Raw genomic sequence first — 12813 nt, forward strand, 5'->3', positions numbered from 1 at the left:
ATAGACAATTTGCATTACCTTTGATGGGTTAATTACAATATTTCTGGCTGAGCCATGTTCATCTCCAGTAAAGGCTGGCTGATTGTTGAAGCCTTGTTTCACATTCACAGCAGTAAGTTCATCCTGGTCAAGAAAAAGTATCAATTAATCAGAAGGACATAAAAACTCCAACTTAACCCGATACACTGCAGCTTAATGACCGACTACACTATACTCTGGAAAAGAGAACTGTTGAACACACATCAAAGAGAGAGCAGAAATTCAAAGTTTAAAACCAGTACACAAACATACAGAGAATGATGAAGTAAATGTGGCAAAATATTAACAACTGTTAACTTTAGGTAGAGGGTACGTGGGTGTTCATGACACTCTTCTCTTAATTATTCTGTAAGTTTAAAATGTTTTAACAAGTTAGGAAAAGAAAAAAATGAGCAAAAACCCTCCCCACATGCAGAAAACATAAAATCCCAGAATCTGTATACTGGAATTGTTTCTAGAGACCCTATAGTTGGACTCTCCCTTCCTTGCCAGCCCCTATGCACATCTCTATTTTATGTTCAAGAAAAATGGCTCACTCCACTTACCTAAGACCCCATAGCAAGTTAAAGACAGAAATGAAGGGTTCATAGGCACAAGCTTTATAATAAACACAACACCATGACCAGCAACATGTGAAGGAAGTTTAGGGCTTGCAAAATTCTTCCGTACATGTTGGCTCACTTGATGATATTTACCAATTCTAAGGTAAACGGTAAGTAAGGATCTCCATGCCCATTTATAAACAAGAAGAATGAGGCCCCCTAAGCTAGCACAGTAACTGGACAGAGCCAGCACTGAAATGCTGTCTCCTCAACCCAAGGCTAGGAAGAGAAATCTCCACGACTCCATGCCACCAAAGTACTAATGCCATATGAAAATGTGGTCTAAAAATATGTAGCTACAACTCATACTCTCATTAAAAACATCTCCTACTGGATATAGGAAAAATATTCTTCCCAAGGTCACATCAGAAATAGCCCAAGGCTTTAAAAAAAAAAAAAGAGAGAGAGAGAGAGAAGGAGGAGAAGAATACAACCACCACTTTATCCAGCCCAAATCATTGAGCTATGGAACTAAATCAGAGTTCCTAAAATATAGACTTGAAAGAGTAAAGGGGAAAAGTTGAGTAAATGAAGCTACCTTCTCTTCCCCTCACTCTAAACGAAGAAAAGTTCTTAGTTAACTGTTGGGGTAATGCTAGCCATAGCACAAAAATGAGCACATATACTTAACATATACTCCGTAGTTGCTGCATGTAGAAAATGAAAAAAAAAAAAAAAAAAAAAAAAAAAACAACAACAACTGATCAAAGTCACTGCTGTGATGAAGCAGAAAGCCTTAGGACAAAATAGTTTATGACATATAAGCACCTGAAAGGTCAGCCTGGCTGAGAGCCGAGGTCCCTTGGAGACGTGCCATGGAACTTAACTTAATTGTGTATATACTCTACCTAACATCTTGGCAAGCCACTGTTTTGGCAAGCTTTCAAAAGACCCCACTACAGGAAGTTTAGCTCTATGATAATCAAGTCTCCTCCACGCACGAAGGTCACTGAAATCGTGACCTGCACAGAAAATGAGTTGCATACACCTATCAACACTGAGTCTCAAACTGCTCCCACTTGTTCAAACTAATTATTTGAAAATCTAGGGCAAAACTACATAATGCATATTATAAGTCAGAAAGGCGTCAGTCAACTTAAAGCGAGTGTGCTAACAAAATTTCTATAGTCTCAGAGTCTAAGAAAGAAGGGGGACAAATGGGGTCAGAAAGGAAATGGGATGAGAAAAATGAATTTTTATCCTTGATTTACCATCAGAGTATTACAAGAAACATTAATTGAGTAACAGCATATGTTTTTACTAGAAACACATCTGGCTTAATCAAGAAGAAATGTGTGAGGCTTTCAGGACCAGTTAGTTCCATTTAAGGCTGCTTCGCATTCTATTCTAAAGGTACACAGACTCAGCTGCTCACCGTACTTGACTGCTAACTGCTAGCCTGGAGAGATAGGTTCTGCAAACATACGCATGCGTGCACACGTACACACACTCCTCAGAAGAAAAGGAACATGGAACTGTGGTTACTTGTCAACCACATCAGATTTTCCTCACACTAAGATCCACACAGGTACTGCTGGAAGCCTTGAGTTCTGAGAACATTTTATCTTGTATTCTAAGTGGCACAAAAACACTTCCAGAACCTTCATCACTACCAATGTCCTCTCCGAGTCAGGGCCCCCATTAATCTCATGCTTGGACATACCAATGGCTCCTAACTGGTCTCCTTGCTTCTACGACTGCCCCCTGGAAGTCTTTTTCAACACAGCAGCCACAGGGAGCTTTTTAAAACCTCAGGAAGACTATGTTACTCCTGCTCAAAAGCCGCATTAACTCCCCAACTCTGGGTATAAGCAAAGGCCCTACGATGTCCCACAAGTCCCTAATGCTATTCCCTTTCTGACCTCATTCCTCACCCCTCTTGCCTTAGCTGACTCGACTCCAACCACACTGGTCTTCTTGCAGCTCTTCAAGCAGGCCTGCTGGATGGCCTCTAGCCTCAGGGCCACTGTACTGTCTGTTCCCTCAGCCTGCATGGCTTTCCCTGGTATCCACACGGTCAACTCTATAACCACCTATGGCTTTGCTCAAATTTTTATATTCTCAACCAGGAATTGGATGACCCTATTTAAAATTTAAACTGCTCACCCTGTCCTCTTCATCCCCAGCATTCCTAATCGGCCAACAATCCACAGCACTCACCACTTAAAATGCCCTGTAATTTACTTACAGTGTGTACTGTCTGTCTCCCCCACCACCAGGAAGGTCCCTGAGACCAAGGGTCTTTATTTTGTTCACAGAGGCATGTCAAGCACATAGAGCAGTGCCTGGCACAGAGAGCACACATAGGAATTCAATAAATATTTGTTGAAACAGTAAGTAAGTGAGGGGCACCTGGCTGACTCAGTCAGTAGACTGACTTTTTATCTCAGGGTCGTTAGTTCAAGCCCCATGCTAGGCATGGAGCCTACTTTAAAGAAGAAAAAGAAAAGGAAAGGGGCCTGTGGGTGGCTCAGCTGGTTGAGCAACTTCTGAACTCCACTCAGATCATGATCTCGTGGGTTTGTGAGCTCGAGCCCTGCATCAGGCTCCTCATGCTGACAGCGGGGACCTGTGCGGAATTCTTTCTCTCTTCTTCTCTCTCTGCCCCTCCTGCATGTGCTCCCTCTCTCTCAAAATAAACAAACTTTAAAAAAGGAATCAATTGAGGGTACATGTCTCTTAAAAAAAAAAAAAAAGAAAGAGAATAAATGAATGACAACCTGATTTGAACAACTAACTTAATGAGTATATTCTGAATCACTATTCTTTGACTTTGGGGCCCATAATTCTATTTGTATTTATGATAGATCTACCTCATCACCCAGAGCAGTGGCTCTCACCCATCAAACTCAATGCACCATCCCGAAAAAGAATTATTTTATAACACCCTTTTTCTGAATCTGAAACGAAATTGATAAACAATAACTATCCGGTACCAGTATATATATTTTTTAACAAATCAATATAATGCCCTCATTCTAAAAAGAATTTTTAAGTAAGTTATGATAACATAGGTATTTGAATATGCACAGGTATACAACATAAGACCTTCACTACTCAAAGCAAGGTCCACTGGCCAGAAGCCAGCAGCTGTGCCATCAGCTAGGGCTTGTTAGAAATGCAAAATCTCGGGGTGCCTGGGTGGCTCAGTCAGTTAAGCATCTGACTCTTGGTTTGGGCTCAGGTCTTGATCTCAGTTTGTGGGTTCGAGCCCCACATCAGGCTCCGCTCCAACAGCTCTGACAGCTTGGAGCCCGATTGGGCCTCCCTCTCTCTCTCCCTGCCCCTCTGCCCCTCCCTGCTTGCAGACATACACTCTCTCTCAAAATACACACAAAAAAATAAATAAATAAATAAACGTGAAATCTCTATCACAATGCAAATGCAAATCCCCCATCACAATCTGTATTGCAACAAGTTCCCAGGTAATTCATGGGCACCTTAAACTTTGAGAAATGAGGCCCTAGGAGTCATGAATAAATTGTTCTATTTGTTCCTATACCTAGAATCCCTACAATGCAGTAAATACAAATGCAGACATCACACATGTTCTATTGTCATTTCAAATGGTCAGGAAAAGCATGATACAACTTTTCAGAAAAAGTGAAAACTCTTGGTAAAGTTTCAAACTAATAAAACAGAATTCCCAAATTTATTAAAATGCAGTGTTATATTCCTCAGAAGCTCAGGGTATATTAAATGTATATTAAAATCATGCAAAAAAAATACTTGGAGATCATATGTAAACAGAGTCCCACCTGGAATAGAGCGGGGGGGGGGGGGAACAAGATTTAGATGGTCCAGTAGCACATCTGACAGCCCAGTGGGATGCAACTGTCCCTTAAGCCTCACATTAAGGATATCTAGCACACCTGGCCCTGCCCACTAAATGGTCATAGCTCTCCGACGGTAGCAACAACCAACACTGCCCCCACCGGGTTCCACAACCCTTCCATTGGGGACCAAAGACAGAGAAGGGCTGACTTTACCCTTTAGAGGCCTGCTTCTGAAAAGAGGACTTGGAGGCTCTAGGTTTAGGAAACACTGAGCTTCACATTGTCAAGGGTCAGCAAGAGCCCAGCCCCTGCTGCGACACCACAAGGGGCTGTCCTCTTCCAGCTCTCTACGCACCTTCCTAGCACTGGGAGATGTGGCTACAGGTGGAGATGATGCTATGGGAGGAAGGCTAAATGGAAATACGTACAAGAGAGCAGTAGGTGAGAGCCCAGAGCCTGCGATCGCACTGTCCAAATTTGAACCTCCAGTTCCTGTAAGAGTGGCTCTAAGCAACCTTTGCAACTGTTCCTGTCCCTCAGTTTCCTCAACTGTAAGAGAGAGATAATAATAGTTTCCACTCTTATCTCCACATCCCAGTTGAAGGAAATAAAGCAGAGAGGTTAACTAGCCCAAGATCATACAGTGGTAAACAACTCCAAAGAATCCATGGTTTCTGACCACCATACTATATGAAATGGTCAGCAATTAGTATTACTTCTGTTTTTGTCCTATTTCTGGTTCAGGAAAGTGGTAACCTAAAGCTCCAGGAAGCACTCACGTGTACAAAATGTCTATTTAGGAAGCTAAAAAGACCTGGCCTTAAGAGGTGGTTCTGAAATATTTGCGTACATCAGAATACCACGGGTTTTAACACAGCTTCCTGGGCCTCATCCCCAGAATTTCCAATTCAGTAGGCCTGGGGTGGGGCCTGAAAATCTGAATTTCTAACAACATATGAATGAAGTATGCAAATCCAGGGACCACACATAAAGAGAACCACTGACATAAAGATTTGCAGTTTGTGGCTTCTAGAAAATCAGGGCTCCCATGCCCAGCATCAGTGCTGCAGTCACCATCAGGAGGAGGAAACTATACATCCAAAAAAGGCTGGTCCGAATTCTCTACCACATCTCCCTTGCCCTACTACAAAGGTGCAAATACAAAGCAATACACACACACACACACACATATATATATAGGTATATGTGTATGTATATAAAGAAACTAGTGCATAAAGCTTTCTCTTTCACTCTTTTGCTTCTCACAGACCCAAAACAAATAAAAACACCAAGGCCACCGTATACTCAATTACATCAGGATGCAAACAGCCAAAACAGAAGCTGTGTTTAAGGTTTACTGATAGAAAACTTTAGGTCCCCTAAGGGAAAGGGAGTAAAAGCCCAAAGCATCACAACCAAAATACGCACGCTAGTAGTTTATTTCCTAAAGTTTCTGAAAAGCGTGAAAGTCAATGGCAAGAATTTAAACAATGAGTTAAAAGTCAATTTCAAATTCTAGAGTGTTTATTATTGTTTAGCCAGTATTTCTCAAACTCTGCTCATGCACCAACACACCTCTTTCAAAGAAAAAATATTCTCTCTGACCTGAGAATGTCTGCAGACCCCAAATGGGGAAAATGGGCTAGGACATGGATACTTAATGGCATTAGGCAGCAAGAAGAGACACAGAACAAGAAGTAATGTGTGTTACATGAACTCAAACAACAAACTTCTATGACGCTTTGCTCTGAAGGCCTTTGCCAAATTTAATCAGAAAAAAGTAGAAGGGAGAGTCCAGATTTTGGAAAGCATGCCTCTACAATCCCCATGCCAGAAGCTGTATGGGACACAAATAGCTTCCTCTTGCACTAGCCTTGAACCTCTTCAAAGATGTTTCTAAATAAGAAGGTAACCACCAAAATTCTAACAATGGTTCTTACTGAGATTTAAACTTCTTCTGCCACACCTCGTCAATGATTTATAATAGAAGCATCAGCTGCTACTTTGCCTATGTGCAAGGTGAGACAACTAAAACCCCAAAACCTTAGGGGCACACCCAACCATTAATCAGGGTCTCATTCTTACGCCTACATTCTGGGCACTGGATCAGCAGAGCTACTCTTTTCCAGTAAAAGGACTCCTTATTAAAAGGTTGAAAATTTTCACATTGTACAACACGGGGAATAAAAGAAAAAAAAAAGTACTTGTAGTTAACCATTGGGGAGAGGGGGACAACTATGCATTCAGAGAGTTTTTTAAATGTATTTATTTATTATCAACAGCATCAAGGGCAAAATATTGCATATGCAGACCAATGTTTATATGTGAGACCTCATATTTACTCAGCCAAGAGACGATGCTGGCTGAGAATATAAATTTACAGTCCTCACCTGGTGGCCTAGGGCAGCACTGCATCAGACCAAGGTACATATGAATTTCAACAGGCTCAACACAGAACCGGTCCGACCGTAGCCTCAACATGGAGAAAGGCAGACTCTCAACCTCTTGTCCTGGGTTTCTACTAAAATAATAAGCCTTAAAGCAATTTCAGGGAGACAGGCACCCAGAAACAAACAGAAACAAAATCCTAGAAATTGTCCCACATTCATATGGAAGACCAGGATTCACTCTGTACCTCTGCATTCTATACTGACACACAAACCAGATCTTCAAGGCCTTGGGTGAACTCTGAACGCACCCATAAATTTCACACATTTTCCTTGAACTTCATAGAATAATCTTATTTTTTGGATCACTTTCAGATAATCTTTTAATTTCAATAAAATGCTTCATTGGGAAAGTGAAAATATTTTGATACTAGTTTGTAAACTGGTTAAGCTCTTTCTCAAGAAAAAAACAATAAAAGTCAATTTTCAATGATCATTTCAAAGGCAGAAAATAAATGCAGACAAACACATACACAGATGCACACATACACACAAGCACACACATACTTAACCTCCTCCAGACTTCTCCTCTAACCCACAGAACATGTGCACACATGCCCTGTTTAGTCATCTACTCGGGTTGAACACACTAACTCAATGACTGTTCAATGAACTGGGCAGAAATGTCCACCCGGAATAATACCACAGAAGTAGAAAAAAGTCCCTCTATGCACTAGTCAGGCAGACTGTGTTCGCTATGATCTTACCCAAACAAACAAAATCTTAAAACACAGCTTTCTAACTATTTTTCCTAGCCTTTTACATCTCTCCTGAAAAAAGCATTCTCTCAGACCCCTGAGGATGTCTGGGCACCCCATTTTGAGAAACAAGGCCGTTATCTCCAGCATGGGTGTACTTAATGGTCTTTGGGTAACACCTAGAGTTAGCAGGTGTAAATGGCCCAAAAGAGAAGGGATTGATCTTCCTATCCTCATGCCTCATTCCTAACCGATTCTACTCAGAATTCTCTCAAAACATGTCTCACATTCACTCCTTCCTTTAAAATACTACAGTTCCCTCTCTAAACTGTGGCTGCTTCTCACGTATTTCCCTTCCTGTCTAGACTTTTACCTGAATCCATCCTGCCCACTGGTCTCCTGATGAATCGTCCCGAAACAAGTTTTCTTATCTGTCCTCCACTATGCAAAAGCCTCCAAAGGCTCTCTACTTTTTTTTTTCTTCTGTTCCCCAGAACGGGCTAAAGAATAAAAGCATGTAACACGAGATTCTACAAACCCACAGTAGCATCCATGGGGCTTCTCTCCACTGAACTCGGGCCCCAAATCAAAACACAATTACCTTACACAGGCATTAAATGCCATAAACAATCAAGTTCCACTTCTCAGTCCCACTTCCATCCTGAGCATCAAAATCACACGGATTTGAGTTTGAATGCAGAGCCCTTACCTGTGATTGGGAACGAGGTAAGCGACCTCTCTATACCTCAGTTGCTTTGTTTGAAATGCAGCAAGAATAACTCACAGGGTTGAGGTTATATAAGATAAAACGTACAAAGAGTTTAGCACAGTGCCTGGCCCATATTAAGTGCTCTATAAATGGTGGCTACTGTTAGAAAAACTTACAGCTATATTTTATTTTTATATTTTAAGTCATTTAATCTACTTGACTATTATATTCCTTCCCACATACGTCATCTTTTCAGCCTCTAAGCCTTACATAATGCCATTCCCATCCCCTGGAGTACATTATCATGATATCTTCTGCCTTCTTCAAACCACAACTCAGGGCTCCCCTTCACTCAATCAACAAATAAATTAGTATACAGCACTGAGCTAAGTACTGGGGGTCCCAAAGTGAGCAAATTACAAGTGATAAATGCCCCAAGGAGAAGCATTACCTGCTCAGGACACACATTAGAGCAGCTTCACAGTCTGAGAAGTCAGGCAAGAATTCCCTGAAGTGGCCTTTGAGCTGAGTTCTCCTGAGAAGTAGCAGTTAACTAAGAGGAAGACTTTATAATGGTGAGGTTGACATTTTGCATAAAGTGATACAATATTAGCTCTAAGACTGAAAAGTTAGGGATGTATATTGTACTTCCTAAAGAAATCACATGCACACACCAAAAAAACAAAAACAAAAACAAAAACAACACAATGTAAGGTGGTATAACTAAAATATCAATAGGTAAATTAGAAGAAACTGTTTAATAAACCAAAAGACAGCAGGAGACACAGAAAAAAACAAATAGTAAAATGTGGTATCTAAATCCAACCATATCAAGTTTTATTAAATAATTAAATGTTAATAGACTACGATTCCAGTTAAAGGAGAGATATTGTCAGAATGGATAAAAAAGCAAAATCCTACGGAAACAGCCAAGTGTCCATCAACCGATAGGTGGATAAAGTGGCAAACATATATATATAGATATGTGTGTGTGCACACGCACACATGTGTATAATGGAGTATCACTCAGCCATAAAAAAGAATGAAATCTTACCATTTGCAACAACATGGATGGGAGCTAGAGAGTATTATCCTAAGTGAAATTAGTCAGAGAAAGACAAATACATGATTTCACTAATGTGGAATCAAAGTAACAAATGAGCAAAGGGGGATAAAAAAGGAGAGGCAAACCAAGAAACAGACTCGTAACTATAGAGAGCAAACTGATGGTTACTAGAAGGGAGGTGGATGGGAAGACAGGTTAAATAGCTGATGGGGATTAAGGAGTGCATTTGTATCGAAGTGTTCAATCACTCTGAGTTTTTGGTTGTGAGTTCAAGCCCCACATTGGGCACAGAGTTTACACCATCATCATCATCATCATCATTTTTAAATAAATAAATTATAAAGGTAAATTGACAGTAAATGGATGGGAAAGATATCAACAGTGTAAACAACAAGCCTAAAAGTGCTGGAGTAGCTATATTAATACTGGACAAAGTAGACTTCAGTGCTCCCGGGTGGCTCAGTGGGTTGAGTATCCGACTCTTGATTTTGGCTCAGGTCATGATCTCAAGGTCTCTGAGATCAAGCCCCACGTAATGCTGTGCACTGACAGGGCCAAGGAGGCTTGGGATTCTCTGCTCTCTCTCTGCTGGCTCACAAGAGTGGAGTCTCTTTCAAAATAAACAAACATTTAAAAAAAAAAGACTTCATGGGGCGCCTGGGTGGCTTAGTCGGTTGAGCGTCCGACTTTGGCTCAGGTCATGATCTCACAGCTTGTGGGTTCGAGCCCCATGTCAGGCTCTGTGCTGATGGCTCAGAGCCTGGAGCCTGCTTTGGACTCTGTGTCTCCTCTCTCTGCCCCTCCCCCACATGTGCTCTGTCTATCAAAATTGAATAAATGTAAAAAATAAATAAATAAAAGACTTCGAGATAAAGAGCATTATCAAAGATAAAGGAGGACAACTCACAATGATAAAAGGGTCAATTTATCAGGAAGGCAAAGCAATCTCGAGCATACAGGTACCTAAAAAGAGGGACAGGAAGAGCATGTATAAATAGACTGCAGGGTTGAGAAAATCAGAGAAAGAAGGCTATCATAGCAGGAGCAGAAGGGACTCGGGTGTGACCTGAGGTTAAGCAATGGGTGAGGACAGACTACACAGGATATTATGAACCAAGTGAAGACCTTCTATCTTTATCACAAGAATAGTAAAGGGTTTTATGTAGAGAGGTAAAGTCATACACCTTGAATAAATCTGCAGTGTGGTCAAGTGACTGGAGTTGGGTCAGATTAAATGGGAGGCTGCAGCAAGGGGATGGGAACTAGTCAGCAGGCTCTCCTAAGAGTTGGGACAGCAGGAGCGCCTGGGTGGCTCAGTCAGTTAAGTGTCCGGACTTCAGCTCAGGTCATGATCTTGTGGTTTGTGAGTTCGAGCCCCGCATTGGGCTCTGTGCTGACAGCTCAGAGCCTGGAGCCTGCTTCAGATTCTTTCTCTCTCTCTCTCTCTCTCTCTCTCTCTCTCTCTCTCTCTCTCTCTCTTTATCTCTCTCTCTCTGCCCCTCCCCCACTCACACTCTGTCTCTCTCAAAAATGAATAAAAGTTAAAAAATTGAAAAAAGAAAGAAAATTTGTTTATAAAAAAAGAAAAGAGTTGGGACATCAGATGACAGTAGCTAGGACCAAGATGGTGGTGATTAGAGGTAGAGAGAGGGGAAATATAAAGGGCTATTTAGGAGGGCTACTCAACAGGGCTTTTATTGAAGTGTTAGATGGAATGACAGAGTGAGGTTGTCAAGAAAGAATATCACCCAGATTTCTGGAATGGTAATATCTCTTAAAATAGTATAAGCAGTGTTGGGGGGGGTGGGAGGAAGGGCTGGAAAGAAGAGGAGCAGATCACAAGTTTTGTTTTGTTTTGTTTTGATATGGGGAGAGAGAGAGAGCAGAGGAGAGGGTAGAGAGAAAAGGAAAGAAAATCCCAAGCGGGCTCTGTGGTGTCAGCACAGAGCCCAACGAGGGACTCAAATCCACCAACTGTGACATCTTTTCCTGAGCCGAAATCAAGAGTTGACACTTAACCTGACTGAGCCACCCGGGCACCCCCACAAGTTTAGTTTTAAACATAAGTTTGCGGTAGCAAACAGAACAAAATGTCTTTATAGGCACTTAAATATACAAGTCTAGAGTGCAGAGAAGTCTTGGCTGGCACTGTAAAGTTTGAGTTGTCTGAATATAGGTAGTTCCCGAGACCTGCAATGGCTGAGATAACCTATGGAGAGGGTAAAGTGAGGAAAGACAAGAATCTAGGACAGACCCCACAGAAAATCCAGTATTGATTTAATGGCTGGGTAAGAGAGGAAAAGTCTTCAAGGAGACTGAGATGGCACAGGCCAGAGAAGAGAAAAGGAAACCGAGAGTGCTTTACCTCAGAAGCTGAGAAGACATTGCTTCACCAACAGAGAGCTCAATAGGAGTAAGTGCTACTGGGAACGTGGCTATCACTTGTGACCTCAGTGAGGCGTGTCTCAGTGGAACGACGAAGGCAAAAGAAGCCAGACTGGAAGGAGCAGAGGAAGAAGTATGCAGTGAAGGAGACGGCACACGGGATGCTTTTGGAAAAGTTTGGAGAAAGAGGAGAGAAATGGGAAAATGGAGCCATGAGGTAGAGGGAGATCTACGATGGGTGGGTCTCGTGCATGTTTTCACAGCACCAGAAAAAATCCACCAAAGGAAATGGTTGAAGATAACAGAAGAAAAGGGAGAGATGGCTGATGGCTTGAGGTTCCTGAGAAAACAGAAAGGGACACCTAGGACCTCCTTCACCAAGACCCAAAAGACAAAAATCTAGTACCAGACCAACTGGGGATGTACAGAGGAGGATCTAGATAGACACACTGTTGATATATTGACTTGTGTACCCCAAAAGATATGTCAGTCCTAAACCCTACACCTGGGATTATGGCATTATTTGGAAATAGGATCTTTGCAGTTGTAATTAAGGTCACAATGAAGTAGGGTAGGCCCTAATCCAATATGGCTGGTGTCCTTATAGGAGAAAAGACGTAGAGAGAAGAATGAGGCAGAGTAGAGCCAGGGGCTATAACACAGCAATGCCTGAGGCTACTACAAGCTGGACAAGGCAAAGAACTATCCTCCACTAGAGGCTTCTAGGTGTGACCCCGCCAAGAGGAGGATTCCCAACCTCCAGGAGAATAAATGTCCAGTTTTACGCCATCCAGTCTGTGATACGTTGTGAGGGGAGCCCTAGGAAACTAAACACACCGGTAGGGAAGGTAGGTGGGGAAGCTCTGCTCTATCCCTCACAGCAAGACTACCCTCCAACATCAGGACACAGGAGAGGAAACCACTGTAGAGTCTACAATAGCTGAGAAAAGAAGCATCACTCGGCTCTATGTAAGTGGACACCCCGGCTGTCCCCCATCCCGCACCACAGAAATAGGGGCTGATTAATTTAGATCTCCTCTGAGTAAGGTGTCACATGATGCCTGTGTGAGAAAAAAAAAAAGTCAGGGGGG

General features: G+C 42.0%; 1 protein-coding gene across 1 annotated transcript in view; it reads right to left on the reverse strand.

Annotated features, from left to right (window-relative positions):
* Positions 1-12813, reverse strand: part of MED12L (mediator complex subunit 12L) — a 335495-nt gene that overhangs the window by 303512 nt on the left and 19170 nt on the right. The window contains 1 exon segment of the mRNA XM_045037430.1: positions 19-123. Within this exon segment, the coding sequence (XP_044893365.1) occupies positions 19-123 (105 nt within the window).

This window comes from Felis catus, chromosome C2 (assembly GCF_018350175.1).
Source record: "Felis catus isolate Fca126 chromosome C2, F.catus_Fca126_mat1.0, whole genome shotgun sequence".
Taxonomy (NCBI): Eukaryota; Metazoa; Chordata; class Mammalia; order Carnivora; family Felidae; genus Felis; species Felis catus.